General features: G+C 33.0%; 3 protein-coding genes and 1 long non-coding RNA gene across 8 annotated transcripts in view; 1 reads left to right on the top strand and 3 right to left on the bottom strand.

The window, feature by feature from the left end:
• Positions 1-9809, bottom strand: part of Myb (proto-oncogene like protein Myb) — a 209577-nt gene extending 199768 nt beyond the window's left edge. For both annotated transcript variants that reach the window (XM_085943337.1, XM_085943339.1), the window contains exon 1: positions 9620-9809. In XM_085943337.1, coding sequence (XP_085799463.1) covers positions 9620-9642 — 23 coding nt within the window. In that variant the 5' untranslated portion in view covers positions 9643-9809. The remainder of the gene's footprint in view (positions 1-9619) is intronic.
• On the bottom strand, positions 3237-5007 carry LOC147075100 (uncharacterized). Its single transcript, XR_015070048.1, has 3 exons — positions 4932-5007; positions 4348-4553; positions 3237-3923 (listed from the first exon to the last, which is right to left on the bottom strand). It is a non-coding gene; the product is annotated as an uncharacterized LOC147075100 (long non-coding RNA).
• Hus1-like (Hus1-like checkpoint clamp component) lies at positions 8995-18891 on the top strand. Of its 3 annotated transcripts, none has more exons than XM_085943342.1 (7): positions 8995-9080; positions 10672-10861; positions 10967-11173; positions 12247-12350; positions 14801-14911; positions 16137-16314; positions 17182-18891. In XM_085943342.1, the coding sequence occupies exons 2-7, from the start codon at positions 10810-10812 to the stop codon at positions 17397-17399; spliced, it is 870 nt and encodes a 289-aa protein (XP_085799468.1). In that variant the 5' UTR covers positions 8995-9080; positions 10672-10809; the 3' UTR covers positions 17400-18891. The 3 variants fall into 3 exon arrangements, with proteins under 3 accessions (XP_085799468.1, XP_085799469.1, XP_085799467.1); XM_085943343.1 differs by having other exon boundaries at positions 9038-9177; XM_085943341.1 differs by lacking the exon at positions 8995-9080 and having other exon boundaries at positions 10597-10861.
• Positions 18884-21468, bottom strand: part of Nup62 (nucleoporin 62) — a 22724-nt gene continuing 20139 nt past the window's right edge. The window contains exons 8-9 of one of the 2 annotated variants that reach the window (XR_015070079.1): positions 19669-20624; positions 18886-19443 (exon numbers count right to left, since the gene is read on the bottom strand). Coding sequence is in view for 1 of the 2 variants with exons in the window: in XM_085943340.1 (XP_085799466.1) it covers positions 20466-20624 (159 nt within the window). In the remaining variant the exon portion in view is untranslated. Of the gene's footprint in view, positions 20625-21468 lie in introns of both variants that reach the window. The other variant, XM_085943340.1, reaches the window with a different exon arrangement.

Genomic DNA, 21468 nt, shown 5'->3' with positions numbered 1-21468 from the left:
CCAGTATAATCAGTATCGGCAGTGGATTTTCAAATCTGGAAGAAATGTGTTCAGCAATTGACGTACCATCGATTACAGCAAGAACATACAGAAAGAGTCAACAGAAGGTGTACGAGTGGTTTGAAGAAACCAAAAATAAGAGTATGGAAAACGCTGCGAAAGAAGAGCGACAACTTGCAATCGAAAATGGTGACGTCGATTCTTCTGGTATTCCCATGATATCAGTTGTTGCAGACGGCTGTTGGTCGAAACGTTCATACAGATGCAATTATTCCGCAGCATCTGGCGCTGCCACGATCATTGGTCAAAGAACCGGAAAGATTTTGTACATGTCAGTGAAAAATAAATATTGCGATTTGTGCGCCAAAGCTAAAAATAAAAATATCCCTGCTCAACAACATAAATGCTTTTTAAATTATACCGGTCCGTCAGGTGGAATGGAATCTACAGCAATATTAGAAGGCTTTAAAGAATCTATTAATACACATGGATTGATTTATTCAAAATTGATTGCTGATGGAGATTCCAGCACATACAAAAAAAATTCTTGATTGTCACCCTTATCCGAATGTAACTGTCGAGAAAGTTGAATGTAAAAACCATTTAATTAGAAATTATTGTGGCAAAATAGAGGCATTAACCAAAGACACAAGATATCCCTTGAATGTAAGAAAAATCATTGCGTCAAGAAAAAGACGTCTGCGGAAAGCCGTCATAGGTGCAATCAAGTATAGAAAACTACAAGATAGTACTTTCGAAGAAAAGGTTATCGCTCTGAAAAAAGATTTATTTAATGGACCGCACCATGTTTTTGGAGACCATACTTCTTGTCTACCATATTTTTGTACAAATGAACCAAATACAGAGGACATGCTTGATGTAAATTATGTACCAGCATTAAAAGAATGCAGTCTATTTTCTCAATTAATGATATATAATTCTCGTTTGGTGCTAAATTCAAAAAGTTTAATTTATAATTTTTCTACTAATATTTCAGAATCTTTTAATAACATGATTGCAAAATTTGTAGGCGGCAAGAGAATTAACTACTCTCAAAGACAATCGTACATGGAACGATGTGCAGCGGCGGTAATCGCATTTAATACAAATAAGTTACATTGCACAATTCAAAAACAAGTTTATAAAAATAGCCCAAAAGCCTTCATAAATCGCTTAGAATCAAGAAGGTTGAAAATAAATAAAAAAAAAATAGGAAAATCTTGGCGAAAACCAATACATACTGTTCCTTTATCTAATCCAGATTATGGAGAGAGTTGCCAAAAACCTGATATGGACAAAAATCAATATCAATTGTTAAAAGAAACTTTTTTGAAAAAACTCAAACTGACAAACTATGAGAGGAGGGATATAGAAAGACGCACCGTATTACAATCTGAATGTGCAGAATGGCTAGAAAGGCGACGAAACCTTCTTACTGCCTCTGTTTTTGGTAAGGTGTGTAAGCGGCGAGAAAATACAAAATTTGGGCCTTTGGTAAAACGTTTATTATATAGCCAATCATTAGCCAACGTGAAAGCGGTAAAATATGGTAAAGAAAATGAATCAATAGCTTTACAACAGCTTAGTGTACAAGAACGGATTAAGATTGAGAGATGTGGATTGTTTATCGATGATGTGTATGATTTTATCGGTGCAACGCCAGATGGCATCAGCGATGATGATACAATTATTGAAATAAAATGTCCTTTCTCAGCTGCTGGAATAAGTGCAGATGAAGCTATTGTACAGAAAAAAATTAAATTTTGGAAAGTAGATAAAGACAGGAATATGGTAATAGATAAAAATCACGATTGGTACTTCCAGATTCAGGGGCAGCTTCATATTACTAAGAAAGATGTCTGTTTATTTGGAGTTTAGACGGGACATAATTTTCCTGTTAAAATAGAATTAATCAAAAAAGTCGAGACATTTTGGATTGAAAAGATTGAAAAAAAGATATATCACTTTTATATGAATTGTCTACTGCCAGAAATAGTAGATCCCAGAACCAGTAGATCTATGAATATTAGAGAACCAGAAAGGCTGAATTTCTAAATTTTTATTTTAAATTTTATTATGCTTAATATATTTTCAACAAGTCTATATTACATCACTATTTTATAGTTCATCAAGATATATCTAATTTACTAATATAGTTTACTGTTACGAGACACCCAGAACGAGTGTAATTTTATGAAATTCAAAATAATATGTATACTTACATCTAAATAATGATACCTGCAGATCTTGCTGGCGATTCCACTGCGCCATATTTTGTATAAGCATTCGTCTCTGCAGCCGTGAGTTTTGGTTCCGTGTAAAAAGTACATTTTGTTCTCAAGGTCAAAAACCAAATTGGTTGTGCCAATGGCTTATAACCATTCCTCATAAATGATTATAACTGATATCACCTCATAACTGATCAGTGCCACGCACGAGTTAACTCGCGGGATCTTTTAAACGTCATAACTTCTGAATGAACTGTTTGTGTATATTTTCTTAACAATATTTATCATTTTAGTGTGAAAATATTCACGTTAAACATGTTGATTTGGTAAATTTTCACAAATATTTATCATTCTATTCTTATTTCATATTTTTTAAGGGATTCATTTTATTCCAAAAATAACTGACCTACAAGTACCCACCTGGTAAAAATTGAATTTGGATTGGATGGAATTTCCTAGTAGATGTTCCAACTAAACAACATGACGCTTTCTATATATTATTTACTGTTAGTTTTGAAATTATTGTATTTGAAATAAATAATGTATCAATAATAAACATAGAAATCAATAGATATATAAAATAGATATCACAGTTTAAAAATCAGAAAGATCAATGCATATTACCATTGTTTATGTTACAATATAAAACAACATTTATCATTGAACGTAGGTACCAAGAAAAATAGACTTCATTAAAATGTGTCAATATAGTATATACCCGATATAATTATATAAATTATTATATTGTTAATTACTCTGTGGGGTCCATATATACTGCTTCAATTGTAATTTAATTTTACAGTATAATTATTTATGTTAAGTACTTGATTTACTTATTATATGTACAAATGTAATATACTTACCTACTTATTAGGATATATCTTGGTGAATTTTAAAATAAGAGGAAATTAAATGGAGGTCATCGTGTCTAACTAGATGTCTAACTAGACGTTGTTAAGTCTTATATAAATATTTATACATTATTAAATTGTTTTTCTGTTTTTTATTGATGTAAAGACATGGCATGTATTCAAAGTAATAACAAATTAGCTGTGTACTATTTATTTAACTTATATTAAAACCCCAAGATTGATTTCGTCTTACGACATATTTTATTCTTCTAAGTTTTACTATGACATTGTAATATGAACCATGGATATAGTATAGTACTTAAAAAAATCAAAACTGGTAATATATTATTTCAATATTTAATAGTCAATTTTCATTTGAAGTCAGCATTTAATTACTGGTATAACACATAATTATTAACTGATATCTACAACTTCAGATGGACAAATTAATTGATATATCATATTATCAGTTTTCATTTCCTTTCAACAATGTATTCATTCTAGCAGCTATTTTAAATATCTTACTAGTTTTTATGTCATGGCACCTTACAAAGGCTCCGAGCAACCGTATACTGAGCTTCGAGAACAGATGTTTACGACGGATACTGGGTGTGCGGTAATTTTAGAAGTAACGGGAGATAAAAGAACGCACCAAATAGCCTCGCATCACGTTGAGAGTGAATACGCAACTTTGTACCTGGCCCGGCCACGTGCTGCGAGTGCCTGAAGAGAATCCCAATCTGGTTTGCCTGTTCTTCAAGCCAACCGGATTCCGGCGTCCTGGATGGCCGCTAAATACTATCTATATAGCATATCTGGCGGAGTTACGGGCTGCTAGTATGACCTGGAACGATGCAAAAAAACTAGAGTGACAGAGATTCTTGGAGGCGCCGCATTGTATCCATATGCTGCAACTAAGATGCAGATATAGCCGAAGAGAAGAATTAATATACAGCATCTAGAAAACTTAAAGTCTTTGAAATGGTGTTAGAAAGACAATGTTTCTAATATCAAAGTGATATTGAGGATGAAAAAGAAAAGACTTGGAGAGTAAGCTCTACCAAATGACATACCTGATATGATACAAGTAACTGATATGCAAAATTATATTATATTTTAGAATATTATGAATCAATTTAGCAACTTTTATATCATTATCGATAATAAATTTAGTGCAAAAATGTAATTATAAAATTGTTTTATTTTTTAAATATGTATGCGAGATAGATATAGCTATAGGTTACAAACATTAGTCACTTTATATTTACCTTTTGTAATTGTACTATTAAATCTATAAAATGGGTATATATGCTTGATGGTCTACGTCATAAATAATATTATATGAATCACGCCATGTTCGGATCGTACGCCGAAAGTCGGATTTATTTCATTATTAATTAAAAGATTTATTTCATTCCATCTTATTCATATGAAACCGTCGACAAGCAAAGATCTCGGTAGACATTTTCTCCATCTGCAAAAAACATAACATATGAACTGTTAATAGTGTGATTTTTAATCTTTTATAGTGTGCGACTGTTTGAAGAATGGTAATTAAAACGGATTAGTGATAATACAAAGCATCAAAAAAGATTGATTAACTAAAATAAAGTAATCAGGTAGGTAACATGTTTAATAACAACTAGAACGCCTTAGATTATATCAAACAAATAAATATGAAATCACAGGCATTCTCGCAATAACCTCTAAACTAACCTCAAAAAAAGTAGTCGGAATTATGAAACATTGAAAGTATGTGTAGACTAAGAAAACAATAAATTAACACTTGAATAATATATGCAAAACACACAGAATACTACTACAGTAATAAATAACATAATATTGTACTTACAGATAGTGTTTCTTATTCCTGATATAAAACACAATTCCTTCGTTAGGTATCTTGCAATTTGCTATCAACATAATCTGACAGCAGAGAGTTTTTTCTATTAGTCTATGGCCAAAAATACGGATTTACTTGGCCGGCTAAAAAAAAGATTTTAATATAGCAAGAACATTTTGAATATGCGACAAATAAATAAAAGTATATATAATATAGTTGTTAAAAAAATCTGTGTACATTATAAAATATATTTAATATTATAAATACATATATTTTTTAAATTCATGTTATAATTTGTAAACGACGAAGCACGTCAGCTAATACGCATAGTAAATGTTTAAACTTTGGTAATCAAATTCGAATGTGACAGAAAGAGAAAGAAAAACTTTTTAATCATATTAGCATGCGTAAAAGAGATGTAACATAATATCACTTTCACTTTAAAAATCATACCTAGTATTCAATGTCATAGTTCAACTTTAAATGAAAAAACAGAAACTCTAGGTAAGCATGTGTGCCCTTAAGGTTTAAAGAGCGGACATAACATACTGAGTAAGTTCATAAGTACCTATTAAATGTGTTGGTGTTTTTAGAATTGCAGTTATTAGATACATATTATTCAGTTCATAATCGTGCATATTCGAACACCCGCATAATTTAAATTCGCCGCGAAAAACTGTAATTTTTCAAAACGCTGGCAGTTAACACCTTTACGCAATTTCTTGCACGAACTTTGAAAATAATTAGAAGCTACGGTGTAACTCGGGGCGAATAATATTGCATTCATCCAAATGTTTCATTAAGTACTACGTTGATGCGTGAAGATTAGGCAGTTATTATGTATTTTAATATGTATGAATATGTTACGCCGAATGTGCGAATTTGACTATTACATGAAATGGGCAAAATTTTGCCTAATTCATGTAATAGTCAAGCCTGTTGCCTTATTCATGAATTAGGTAAATTATCTGTCGAGTGCTTAGACTAGAGATACCTCGTCGAGTGCGTGAATTCGTCAGGGTATGGAATTCTTAAACTGTCAACATGACAGTAGAAAAAGTAAATTTAATACGGATGGTTTTATTAGTTATAATTGGACATAATATAATTATAACATAATATATATTATTATTATATAATTATTAATTGGACATGTAACAGTTATAGTAAATTTTCTGCATGTGGTGACATTTAAGTAAATATGCACTAATAGTGATATACAATTTTGAGTTAGGTTAAGTTTTGTAGTTCTGAATTCAACTGAATGTCCATTTTGAGGTTAGCTAACAACTGTCAACAAACTATCAAATCATACTATCACAAACAAACAATCGACCACTGCCTGATACCCAAGCACGAATCAAAAACACCACCGGAGCCCTAATATCTAATTTGCCCAATGCTCCTAGGCAGAAAAATTACTGACGAATTCATGCACTCGGCAAATAATTTGCCTAATTCATGAATAAGGTAACAAGCTTGCATTTTTCATGATTTAGGCAAAATTTTGCCCATTTCTTGTAATAGTCAATTCGCACATTCGGCGTAACATATATATATATATACAATAAATAGGTACCTACCCGATAAATTAATGAATAATTGTGTGAACGACCAATTGAAAATCATTCCCTATTTTTTCATGAGCATTTTGGGTTAATCACACATTATGGTTCTTGTCTATTTTAGTCTTAGTGGAAAGTGGAAGCCATGAAAATAGCCACTGTTCCCGCCTATCTTCCAGGCTTGTACCTACCCACATAAGATCATGTAACTCTTGAGAAAACTCTTGTGAAATGATCCATGAAGTTGTAAATAACGCTATAAACTCATAAATAATGGGAACTGAAATACCTAATGGTAAGGAATAGCAGGTAACCGTTCTCGAGTAAGGAAGAACCGGGATAAACTTAAACACGTGTCAACTGCTCTCGGTTTATGCACTGTCACTCATTTAATATTAGTGTATTACACACACCATTGCACGTGCATAATGCGTGTTTCATTTTCGTATGACACTCACACATTCAAAACCCTGCATCAAAATGTATCGTATTGAATATAGCCTATCGGAATTCTATTTATTATCTGTTCTGTGCGTGAATCAATGAATAACCGGTGTCATTTGAATTTAATTATTGGAGGTAATTAAACTAATTTAAAACTAAATTATGTACATATACCTATAATATCTTATTTATTTACAGCTGAGCTGTATGAGTTGATGGCCTTTTCTAAACTGGGCTTCTAATTTCAAATAGATCCACATTTTTACATACCTACCTATTAGATATTTCCTTATTACTCATGAATGTATATAAATTAAGCATTTTTTGTTTTTATATAACTAGGTATTACACCTGCAAGTAGTTTATTTTAATAATTATATCTTAGATTTCACAAAACGCTCAACTATCATTCAACAACGCTAAAATCAGTGGCGTCCTTTGACAGAAGGCAGGTAGTGCGTTGCTTAGAGACAGCACATTTGAGCAGAGATTGTGAATATTATACCTATACATATTATATATTTGATAGTAGATTCGTATTTTTTTTCGCCCGCGGCATCAACCTCGTTCCTTGTTTCATTATTGGAAGTTTATATTTTTAAGATTTTGATTAAATCTGCCTATTCACGGTATGTACATATTTATTATAATAATTATATGGGGTGGGGGCGATCGAGGCACTTTGCCCATAGATAATACCTTGCCTTGCCTACGGACGTAACTGTTTGTACCAGAATAATAATTAATATGTCCCACCGGGAATAATATTATGATTTATGACTATTTACTTAGTTACTCTACAATGAATGATAAGAAGGTAGATATGTATTTTTATTGAATCTGCGCCTAATAAATTGGAAGATAGCGCCATCTAGAAAATACGCGCCAAATTGATATTAATATGTAAACCCAATTCAATTAATAGATGGCAGCAACAAATTATTATTTTCATTTAAAAAAATAATAATAATAAGGTTCCTAGGTAGTTATTGAAATTGCATAACCATAGTTTTCTTATCGAAGGGGTCAATAATATCAATTATTCAGAACTGCAAAACCACTAAGCAATGACATTTCAATAAATAATATTACAAATTAAGCACTTGATCAAAATTTGATTACCTACCTATTGATTAGTAAAGTTATAGGTACATAACTGTTATTATATGTATAGTAATTATACACTACAATACATAATAATATTCCTTATTAATTATATACATATTCGAGTTTCTATAGTGTGCTATTAGAAAACGTGGATTGAGAAATACATAAAATTATGGAAACTAAATCTACCGTTATTTAGGTAGGTATATATAGGTATTATATTTAGTTTTTTGAGATGGCAATAAGTAATATGTGAACAATGACAAACGAAAATGAATGGAGCTAGTCAGAATGGCAATGATTATGAACAGTTCATAACAACAGCCAAGTAGGTAGTACCAATTATGAAATAATTAATAGGTAGGTATAATAAATCCTACATTTTGCTCAGGCATATTAAAATAAACGTATTATTTAGATATTGCCAGTAATGGCTAAAGAACATTCGTATCAATTATAAAAGTTACAACAATATCGATCGTAATGTAAACGTGGATAAGGTACTAACTAACACCCCTTTTATTGTGCAGTAGGGAGTTACCCCATAGTTACCCTACGTAGATAATTTTATTAGGTATTGCCTGATTTGCATACAGCGCCATCTTCAACATAAGGGGAGGAAGAACATAAAAATGGAGAAAATAATAATAAGAGTTGTTTTTAAATTTCGCGGCCTCCTCTAAGCGTATTACGTATTTCTTATATTAGGATTTCATGTTCAATTAATACTTGGGTGGGTATTAAACATATTAAAAAACTTATAACAAAATTATTTGGATAACGTAGACCTAGGCTAGACGCTATGTACCTACCTATACCTATTTATTATTATTTCTAATAATTTAAATATATTTAAACCTAAATGCAATTCCTTTATTATGTAATTATCGCCCATCGGTATCAGTAGAATGAATACGAAGACGTACAGATTATGAATGTAATATCGAACTGTTTTCAATAAATAAAATTCTGTTGATAACAGCTTTGAAAAATAACCTCAAAATCGAAATAATGTGTGTCAAAGTGCGCTTTTAACTAACATGTAACCATTTTCGCGATAGTTACGATAAGATAGTGAAATTTTATAGATTGTATCAATATTATGCAAGCCACGTTCTCAAAATATAAAATACTGGATTGTAACGACTTATTTTTGAGTATATAAAACCGTTGTGCGGAATTTATTTCAAGAATGTTTCAAACTCTTCAATGTCAAAATAGCTCACACGTTTTCAGGAATACGTTTTCTTTAAATGAATTATGTAGCTTAAATTATATAGTTGAAATAAGTTTCTAAACGTAGAAAAAAAGCGTATTATGACATTATTAAAATGGGAGAGGCCTTCGAATGTCGATGACAAGTGACAGCGGAAGAGAGCGAATAGGTGTACAAATTATTAATAAAAAAATGTAATACAGACGACGTGACATTTAAACGGTTTACAGTATTTTCCGTAACGGGTTGTCATGCCGTATATTGCGTTGGATTAGATTTATCGGATAGATTGGTCATCTTCGCTGCCATTTCGCGTATAATTTAGTTTCAAAATATTTTGACGGTTAATAATATCGATTACTTACGTCTCGGAATCGCGTCGTGCCATCCTTTTTTTAACGTTCGCCGCTTTGAAAATATATTTTTTAACGTCCGAAATCGGCACTTGAAATCACCATTCTTGTATCTGAATCCGTTAAATTGGTCATATTAACTAATAATATGTCATTTTTAGTTCATTTAGGTATAAATGCACGGCACGAAAACGCATACTGCGCTATTTCATTCATTCAAACTGAATTTTTTAACGGTATAGAGCGAGATGGACGATACTATGGAAAACGTTTATTTTGGTTCTATTTAGATTTTCCCACTAGCTCACTCTCGCGACTACTCATGAAAATAGTTTACGATTCACCAGATGTGAGTCATGTGACTGATGTTAGAAACCTCACACACGCTTCATATAATATTAATTTCAAAAAATATTAATATAGAATAAATCATTCAAAATCATGGAGTGTTTATTTCAAGCTAACGATTATTCAATTTAACCTGTTTTATATATTTATATTTTTGTAAAAAGAAAATCCTCGCAATATGTACTGTGCGAAAACATCTTCTTGGCTACGCTTCTAGGCGCTGTTGTTTACTAAATGGGAGTAGCTTGTTGGTTTATAATAGAAGTGCGGTTAAAAATGGGCGGAACATGTTAATTCACAGTTTTAACACGTAGCTAAGAAGATGTTTTCGCACTATAGGTACCACATTATTATTATATTTGATTACATCAGTTCCTATGTACCGGACTGTGCGTTAATTTTTTTTGAAGAATTTACGGTGATATTTTATTTATTTCTCTTGAAACATAATAAATTTACATCATCGATGCAATCAATTAAATTATTCTTAGATAGGCGAATTAAAAAAAGTATAACATTGTCAATATTCATTGCTATTATGACTCTTGTCTTGTCAATCGTTTTCGTAGTAAATACTGCTAGCGACATCTAGCAAAGTTATATTAAAACACTAAAGGCGGGAAAGAAAAAGAAATAAAAATTTCATTTGTCAATGACATTTTGACGTTTAGACAGTTGACGTTTGTAGTGTATGTAATAATATTGTATTGGTACAGATTTCGTGGATAATAATGCGAAATATTTTGATTTATGAATGGCAAAGTGAACAAAAATCTCGCGAGTAGATTAAAAGCCACTAATACAACCGCATTACTAACCTTTTAATCTGTTTAAATCGCGTAGTTCACTTGAAAATGAAGTTTCGTTCAGTAATGACGGACACTGTTCCAATGAGAGAGTTCTCAAGTTAGTAAAATATACCCACCTACTTATTATTAATGAAAGATATTTTAGCAATTAAATTACCCAAAGAAATGTACTCAAATTTATTTGTTGTGTTAAATGTTTTAGATATCGTAACGGCGCTGTCGAAAATATCCAAAGAATGCGTCATCAGATTGACGTCGCGAAAAGTTAATTTTATTGTTTGCGAGGACAGCAGCAGCCAAAACCTTCCAAAAGTATGGTGTGAAATAGACCAGACGTCCTTCTTCTCGGAGTATCAAATGGAAGGCTTCAGTGAAACTCACCCAGATATTTATTTAGGATTCGGAACTGGTAATTTTTTCACTTATTTCAAGAAATCGTATTTTTTTTATTTCTGTTGACATTATTATAATATTCTATAAAACGCAATTATTATCTCGACATTCTAAACACCTATATACACCAATAATTTTCAACAGTAGGTGGGACGAACTTTTTCACTCGTCGCCAATCGGAGACCGACAGTCGAGGTGTGAGCACGTCAATTTGTTTTGTGATGGCGTCGGAGGAATATATTCTTAAATCGTGTGAAGATGACTAAAAATGTTACCCATTTACTTGAAAAAGAAAACATGTCAATGAATATACTATTATTATTACTAATATAACAATAACAACATTAAATGGACGCGTGTTGAATTTTTATGACAAATTATATTTCGTTCGGCTCGCGTCATTTGCACAATCCGTGCATCGCCTAGTCACGATCATTTTAGACCATGCCTCAACTGAAGTATATCCTTAATAGTTCATTCAAAGTGTATGGACTGTATTATACCTAGATGGCTGTGGCGAAGGGTGCCTGTTAAAGAAATGTAGGCTGATGTAGGTAACTGAAAATAGTCATATGTATGGGACTTGAATTTAAATTTTGTTTCATTTTCAGTATTTTACTAAACATAAAATATTATATTTTACGTTTTTATAAAATATATTTCACCGAAAACATGCATTTAAATAGATATTTTATAAAAAAAAGTGATGCCAAACCGGGAGCCGAAAATGCACTAAAAACTCTATGGCTCTATTAGTTGGTTCTCTTATCCAGTACTCTACCTGAACCGAGACCACTATGCGTAAAATAAGCCGGCTCACACATCAAAACTCGTCTTGTCTGCAACGTATCGTTATTCATAAAACACACATTGCCAAATGGTGGAATGCGAAAAAAACATGCGCACACTGATAATTGGGAGTTTACTGTAGTTTTTAAATTGCATGTGAACAGGTACTCTACCAAATCCGGTAGAGTAAAGTAGAGTAGTTTCAATAGTAATAATTATGCTAGTATACTCTACTGCTAACTCGACCAATAAAAACAAAAATGTATGTACCTACATAAATATTATAATGATGGATTTTAGCTAATTTTTCAAGATCACTACTTTCACTGAAACAAACTGCAAGCTGTATGAAATTAAAACTCACTAACAAGCAAACTCCTTGCCTGACCGTGGAAATAGAAATGGTGAGCTATCTAAAATATATTAAGTTACATTATGATCACGTCACATGGTGGTACGATGAAAAATTTAGTCTATGGTTTCGTCATTCCGCAGAATATTTTGAATGATCACTATCTCTATAAATTCAATGATGGAGAGTGGCAACTCTAATGTATTTTGAATTATTATTCATTATTCATGCTCATTTCAATTAATTTTAACAGTTTCTACGTGTGTGTACGTTAAAATTACTTGCGATATTGCGTCCATAGATAAAATTTTGAACAGAACCCAACCTGCAGACAATAGATAAGAAATAATAATTTAATAGAAAATTCATAGAGAAAACCACTAAAAACAAAGAACACGCAATTTTTATATGGTTCGAAAATGTGTAGGCATGTAGAAAATGATAAAAAACGTTCATTGAGTCATGCAGGTGTCGATGCAGTGCGGTGCGCGTGAGGTAACCTAATTGTTGTTCTGGTGATTTCGGTAGATTTTGCTATCAGACAATGTTCGTTTAAAGGTTCAAAACGTGCTACGGGATGGGAGCATCAGTCTGATAATAAATTAAACACCAAGAAAAATGACGTTACAAACTTTTTCCCATCGGCAGCTTACTGTGTCGTCACGTGATAGTACGCGACATGCATCTCAATATAATCACAACTTTAGGGGTATTTTCCTTATGTTTATGTCTGTATATGTAACCATTCCAAATTCAAAACGCATTATTTGGATATGAAGATTTAAAAAAAAGAAAAATAAATTAATAACTATTCCATCTTCTGTCACTTGCATACAAATTATGTTTATATGCCTTGATTTACCAAAATATAAGATAGGTCTTTAGTTAAATATACATATATTTGATCCATACACATTTTCTGATAGATTTTCGTAAAGAATTCATAGCTTATGCAGTGGTCGGCGTATTGATATTTAATGGTATACAGGTCCATCCAGCTGTTGGGCCCATCCGACTTGGTTGCTAATTATCTTGCATTTAAAAAATTTGCGGTGTCTTACTGCAGGCGTGAAGATCTCTTCACATAATTTGTGCTATCCGTATGATTAGCTTCGTTTTTTTTTTTGTTCCCCGACCATGTCCGATCTTAATAGGATCATATGGGCCTCCACAGAGTAGAGGTTTGTATTAACAGATTTTGTTTTTTTTTTACGAGAAATAGATGAAATAGATGTCAGCCACTTGCTCAACCTATTAGGTCCACACCCTGACAGACACAAATTGAAAAACAATATGTGTACTTGCCAGACCCAGCATTCGAACCTGGGATCCACGGCGTTATAGTCCAACGCTTAAGCCGCGCGGCCACCGTGGGTGTTTTTTTTGTTATATTTATTAAATTCCTTTCTTTTTTGTTAATTTCCTTGTGCTTTTTCTCTCCCCGGCACTTTGCATTAGAGTAAAATCAGCTTGAGAGCGTGGCGACCTCAGTCTCGGGTAACTGCTCCTGGGACATTACCAGGCATAAACAATTGTACAGATGCTTCACATCAAACGTAGTGCCTCGTGATACGCTCGATTAAGACCGAGTGTGGTGCGGGGCGGGTTTGGTTTGGAGGGAGTGTTTGTGCTATTTGCCTCAAGGCCTTATTACACAAGTACAAAAACAATGATGAATGATTTTCCAAAAAAATGGTAATATACTGTGTTGTTGTGGAAGAAGCTATATTAGGATATACCAGGCACGTTCAACATCAAGTGGGCTTTGATCTACAATCCGCCATATAATTCCATTGTCAATCTTCAACTTAAGGTGACGCATCAGTGAAACGCCAAATAATTTTCAACTGTACGCGCGACGAAATTTTGGACTCGCTGCCATTCAGTGAGAGAATGTTGACCCAGGAACACGTCACTTTGCTGCGTGATGGCGACGGGTCAATTAATTCTTAAATCGTGTAAAGATGACTAAAAACGTTACCCATTTACTTTAAAAAGAAAACATGTCAATGAATATATTATTATTGTTACTGATAGAACAATAAACAGAACATTAAATAGACGCAAGTTGGATTTATATGACAAATTATATTTCGTTTGGCATGCGTAATTTGCACCCGCGACCCGCAATTCGTGCATCGCCTAGCCATAATCTTTTTAGACCGTGCCTCAACTGAGGTATAGCCTTAACAATTATAAACCTTGATTAAACAGTCTTGCCTCATATGTTCTTACTTTAAAATCTTTAAATGCTCATGTAAACTATTGGAGATGACATTTAAACAAGTAACTAGTTGCCGATTGTATTTACTAGGATATTATTTGTGCTTTTTTATTATTATTGTCTGTTAAAATAATTAATAAAGTCAGATGCCTTCACTATGTAAATGTCAAACACAAGATATGACACGCCATGTGCAGCCATTCTCGGAAGCTCAAGATTAATTAAGATATTTTATATAAGTAAGATCATTGTATTAATAGTTGTTTTTGTAATTTCAGCCATCTTTGAATTTAATGCATACAAGACAAGTTACCCACGACATTCCAGCGACAGTGATCCCAAGGAAATCGTGGAATTTTTACAATGAGCCAAGGCAACAAAATTATCATGTAAATATAATAATATTAATAGAAATATATTGTCTCTGTTAACATTCCCGTTACTGTAATGTCACCTTAGGTTACCCAGCCCATTAAACTGCAAATATTTCAGATAATACGTCATCTTCATATTTTGGTTATTCTTAGAATCTTCAATATTACATCTAATTAAAATGTTATTATTTTGTAAATCGATAGCATTATCCAGTAAATACATATAACTGACAGATATCCGTCAGATTTCATTTACCTGTCATAAATTATTATAAAGGCACGTTGTAAACAGAGTGTCGCATTCCATTACTAACAAAAGAGAGAGATTTAAAGTATATGCGACAAAGAGAGACAATACTCTATTGTGAGAAAGAGATATGAAAGTAAGAGATGCGATCAAGATACTATTATGAACTGTAGATTGTAAGAATGTTTAGAAATACTCGTATGATTATAATTAAGTTTTGATGTCTTTTTGATCATTTTATAGATACAACAAATAGCAAGTAATGGTGATGAAACCATATTAGACTTATTTATGTTGCCAAAATAGGCATTTTCCTTTTACCTACTGTAATATTGTCAATCTTTTATGGTAACCCAAGGTGACATCACCTGAACAGCCGGAATTTATTATCATCGTAAAAGGAAGGTTAAAGTATAAGGCCCCATATCCACTTACTAGAAAACTTCTGTGAGAAATGCCTGACAGTAACTTGCGAGTGTAAACAGCATTGTAAGTGCGATCATAAACATGTTGACGACAACTCGTGGTAGGCCTCGCATGCAATATGACCAGTTCTCGCACTTGCAGTGACAATTATTGCACATGCGAAAGAAGTCTTGCAGAAGTTTTTGTTTTCAGAAGACTGAAGACTGTTTTCACTAGCGAGTAAATCCTTGTAATATTACCAGGAATAATCGTCGTGTGAAAGATTGCTGGTAAATACTGTTGCAACTTCATTCATGACAATTATTATTGCTGGCAATATTATAAGACTTTACTCGCTATAGTGCGAAAACATCTTCTTGGCTATGCTTCTAGGCGCTGTTGTTTACTAAATGGGAGGAGCTTGTTAGTTTATAATGGAAATGTGGTTAAAAATGGGTGGAGAATGTTAGTTCACAGTTTTAACACGTAGCCAGGAAGATGTTTTCGCACAGTAGTGTAAATTGTCTGTAACATAGGTACAATATATTCTGTATATTAGCTAAAATAAAATATTATTTTCTTTCCCAGATTTCAATAGTAATGCCACCCTTGAAACAGTTACGACTGTCGATTGACAGAATGCGTAACATGTCCCCGGAATTGATCGTTAAAGCCAGTGCAGCCGGAAAATTCGCCTTACAAATCAGAACAGACCTAGCATTGGTTTCATCTCGGTTTAAAAATTTACAAGTCGAAAGATTCGACGGTGAGTATGTTATTTATTTACTTTTAGATTTAGAATAGCGTTGACTTACTAGTGGCGATGACTGCCTGTTGGGTGTATGTAAAAATTATAATAAACGAAAAGAATAACACACTTAGACAGTGATCAATGTGTTAAAATTTTGGCGGTCTCGCTTTAGGGGTGACCGAAATTGAGAGCTAACCCATCAATTATTATGACTCGCTATTTATATAAGTACTTGAATATTCGGTAAATTGTGAGTCATTGTTGATGTAGTTTGCAATTGGGAAATCTGTTGAATTTGCTTGGGAAAGCTGACCGATGCATTGTTGCAACTTCGAGTCATTTCGATGACCAAGCCCGAGGTAGTCGATACCCAACGAAGTATGTCACACCTGTAGATGCAATTGTTGAAAGACTTGCCGATTCTTACGTTGTCGAAATAACGCTGACAAGGCCCGAGGTCGTTACCTACTACAAAATATTACATTGTATACAAATTTTACCCAATTTCTTCCAAATACAGAAAAAAATAATTTCACAGTATTTAAAGGGGTCGCTATTGTCTCACATTGTAATTTCATTACTTGTGGGTAGGTAGATATATATTATGTTTAGAAAATTCTCATCTTAAAATCATTTTTATGACTCAAGGGAAATGGTTAATGATTTCGCGCTCTACAGAGGCCACGTTAAATACTCACGATATCTCCCCCACAGTTCTTTTTTAAAGCTTGGAGTTGTCGATGTTGACAGCTATTTCGGCTATAAGCCCATCACCAATAACCTCTACTTAACTGATGACTAACATAATAATAATGGAATTATATTACATAAATGCCAATCCAATCTACCACAAATTCATTGTAATTTATTAATGATTTCTAGATTCTGACAAAGAAGACGATGACTGCGAAGATAAAAGAGATGTGGGGTTCATAATATGCCGAATAGACATCAAAAAATTTTTCATGTTCCTCAGCGCTGATCAAATAAACCATTCAAAAGTTATATGTTCAATGTCCCACAATAAAATGGTTCACTTAATCATTGAAAACAGAGGAATTATGACATTTAAATGCTTCATTCCATCAATTGATCTGTGACACTTGGGCAATAAATAAGGTTATTATTGTAAAGTCAACCTCAAAAATCGTTCTTGGTTATCTCTTTGCTGTCGGGCTTGTCTATTTCTTTCTTCTGACTGCCGTGCAAAATGTATAAGGCCGAAAGACGATGGATAGTGCTTAGAGTCCAACCCGGCGCAGTTATTTTTCATGTGTAAAGGTACGAGGTTTTCAGAATTCTGTATCTTCAGTAAAGAATGCTACATTCTTAAATATTGAATTCATTGAACAAAAAAATAGTTTGTCCGGAAAACAAAACCTGTATTTTGAAAATTAGCTTATGAATGAAAATCTTCCATCAAAATTTGTTTTCTTAATTTCACATTACGTAATATATATCAACTGCTTAAATCTGCAAACCGGCTAACTTCATTTGGGCAAATTGATAAGGAAGGAGAAAAAACTTAAGGGGGGACATGCTCGTCGAAGGTCAAAATTGAGTTTTTATTGTATTTTCAAACAAACGGCCGTATGTTGTAGCTTAACCACTGGGGAATGACAAAAGAAATGGCGTATTTCAAAAAAACACTACCTTATTCTTATATATCACACTTGAATGGTCAAAGACATAGCTTATAATAAGTATCTTTAGAATCATCTTCAAATGTGTTAACTTGCCGATTTTTTGAATAATAAAATGCCTAATTCTTGTCAAATTTGGGATCACAGAGATTATCAGTATAATTTTTTATCGTGAATATTTTACAAAAATTATCTCGTAATATATTATACTAATGGTTTCATAAATGCGTTTAAAAATTAATAAAAGTAAAAAATCTTAACACCACTGCACAGTTATGTACCGAAATATGACTATATTCTAAAACATTAGAGCGAGAGGTTTAAAAGAATACTATTTTATGTAACAAAAATACTTTATGCAGTCATCAAATGTTTAAAATAACTATAAAGGATAATAAGGCTTCAAAATTATATAGATTATCTACAACGTTTAAGGAGTGTCCAGGATCATGGTTTGAAAATACAATAAAAACTCAATTTTGACCTACGACGAGCACGTGGGCCGTTAATAACAAAATTTAACTATCGAGCTTAATTTAACAATTCCAAAAATATAATTGAAAATTTTTTTTTTACAAAATAAGCTGCACTATTAAAATTGAAACACTATTTTAGCTTCTCTTTTATGTAATAATATAAAGAAAATATATATAAAGAGTGGAGTTGTTCCATTTACGATATTGGAAATTTGGCATATGCGGTTCTCTGTTTTGTGTGAAGAACGATAACGCATTTATTTATAGGTTTATGAGTTTGAAATTTTGTGTGAGCATAGAAAACATGCTTTATAGCAAAATGCCATCAAAATCTCATTTTTGGTTAAAAGTGCAGTTGGCTGGTTTGCAGATTAAGCAGTCGATATGTGGTAAAAAAATCTGTGATACCTATTCATTTTTACTGCTATCGGGAAATGATGTAAGGGTTAAATAAAAATTCCAACACTGCAATTATATAGTTTTTTTATTACTTCAAACATACAAAAATTTAATTCAAAATTAAACATTTTATTTGTTGTTATTGCAATTGTTATAACATTTGATAGGAAAAAAATACTTAGGTTATCTGGTGACTAACCAAAGACAAAGTGTCACTAATTTCTAAACATGAAATAATTTCGATATGATAATTTTTCCTATTCAGATGATAATTTCTTTCTTCTTTTGACCATGTCCGATCCTAATAGGATCATATGGGCCTCCACGGAGTGGAGGTTTGTATTAACAGATTTTATTTTTACGAGAAATGGATGTCAGCCACTTGCTCAACCTATTAGGTCCATACTCTGACTCATACACAAATTAAAAAACAATTTGATAATTGATAATTTACCATGTGCTTGTTTAGTCCTGGAAGGCCGCTAAATACTATCTATAGACCTTTTTATACCTACCGCCAACTTTTGTATCTCTGTTAGTAGTAAAATTTTCTAACCGCTCATCGGTTCCACAGTAATCTATCTAAATCTAACTGCGTACTGACCAGTGCGACCGCAAATAAGAGCCTGCTCCTTTTATCGTTGTCTGCGCATACCTTTCGCGTACCATGGATTGGGTTTGGGGGGGGGGGGGGGGCGCCGGCTACCAGCTATGCTTGTCTATTACAGCTGGGTGGTGTGGGGGGAGATGTGCGAGCTATTCTGGGATGAGGCTCTTTTGTTTGCGGTCGCACTGCAGCGTCATTTAGTTTCACTTACGTAACGTGAACTAAACTTATGCGAGGGCGATACAAATAGTGTATTTTCTCAAATTTAAATTGTCAAGGGGAATTTTATAAAAACATGATGAAAATGTTTTTAAAACCCCTACCGCCCACTATGATAGCTGGAACGCCCACTAGTGGGTGGTAAGGACCAGGTTGACTACCCCTGCTACAGGGTGTATATGGCGGAGCTACGGGATGCTGGAACGATGCAAGAAGACTGGCGAGCGACAGGGATTCTTGGAGGCACTGCGTGCTGAAATGTTTAGTTAAGTCATTGTCGACTATAGGAAGTCAGATAGAGCATAGATTTAAACATTTTAAAAATGGTTTTGTCTAAAGCCAACATAATTATTATTGGCTGTACAGTCATGTGTGTGCCAATGTTGGCTGCCAGAAATGGTAGTTAGCCATTCGCTCAATTTTCATGCATTGAATAAACATGTGAGTTTGGCAAAGAAAAAAATTTGAACTGTGACCAATGGCTTTAAAAGTGAATATTCTACCACTCTACCGGAGGTCTCATGTTGACAGTATAAGACATTCTCTCATACAACAAATATATTCCAAGTCTTATATTCAATAATTTAATCAAATCGGATGACAAAAGATAAACCTTTTTTCTACATTATAACATATTATTTTCATACGTGTCATGCAATGCAATCTTTGAATTTGTTATCAAAATCAATTTGTGTATTAAAAATGTCGATAAGAGAGGAAACAGAGAAGACCGACTTTTATGGATGATCAGTGACACTTTGTTCTAAGTTAATGAACGATATATTAATAAAACACAGAGGTATTTGAATTCTAATTTAAGGTCTAATTGTAAGTGAGATGGAATGATCTTTCGTTGTCTCTACGCAGTGTGTTGTGCATGGTGGACAGTTGATCGAGTTTGGTGGAGATCTGCGCTGTTGACGTATCTATCCACTGCATTGAGGACACGTGGGCATTTAATATACGGCCTATTTGAACAATCTGGAAACAAAAACATAATAATTAATGCATAAAAATTAACAGAAAAACTTCTTTTACAGTGTAGTTCGGAATAATACATAAATATAATGTATTATTATTAATATAGCATTATTTTAAGTGTTAACACTAGGGTAGTCGAGAGCTTATAATCTTAAGCCGATTCGCACATCTGAACTCGCCCCATCTGCCTCACATCCATAAATCAAACCTTCTAACGTCGCACCGATGTTGCATACAAAGACCGCGCCTAGCGACAGTCATAGGTAACCTTTCGAAACGTGGATATGTACGGGATGCGGCGACCGGCGAGCTTCGATGTTTAAACAGGAATGACCAATTCGTAGCTTGTGTGTAACTGCAACACTGACGGCTACAACTCGTGGCCTGAGACGCGTCCGATTTGTTGCTAGGAACACTAGATTTTTTTTTCAAACTTAAATGTATTCCACCAATGTGCGATGATGTCACATCGACGTATTCGATATGTTGCAGACGAGATGAGTTTAGACGTACGAGCCGGCTAAAACACTCGAAATTGGCAACATTTCAAAAGACATGTCTTTATAATATCCTTTAACAGCAACCTAGGTCAACTTGTATAGTGAACGAGTTGACGATTATAGAAGGATCTTAATAATGAATAATAGAAATAATTACAAGATAAAAAGAACTTTTTATATACGTTTTTAAATTTTTTGTTGAATCATATAAACTTGACTTGACTAGCTTAAACGATAAAAAAAAATTGTATTTGATAGAAATAATACTGAAATGTCATTTTGACACTCATATTGATTTCCATAGTAACGTACGTATATATTAATAATTTCCTAGCAACCGATAA

This window comes from Rhyacophila brunnea, unplaced genomic scaffold (assembly GCF_057557595.1).
Source record: "Rhyacophila brunnea isolate RB1 unplaced genomic scaffold, BYU_Rbru_1.0 scaffold_15, whole genome shotgun sequence".
In the NCBI taxonomy this organism is placed as follows: domain Eukaryota; kingdom Metazoa; phylum Arthropoda; class Insecta; order Trichoptera; family Rhyacophilidae; genus Rhyacophila; species Rhyacophila brunnea.
Note: the sequence above shows the minus strand (reverse complement) of the source record. Positions and strands in the feature narration are given on the sequence as shown.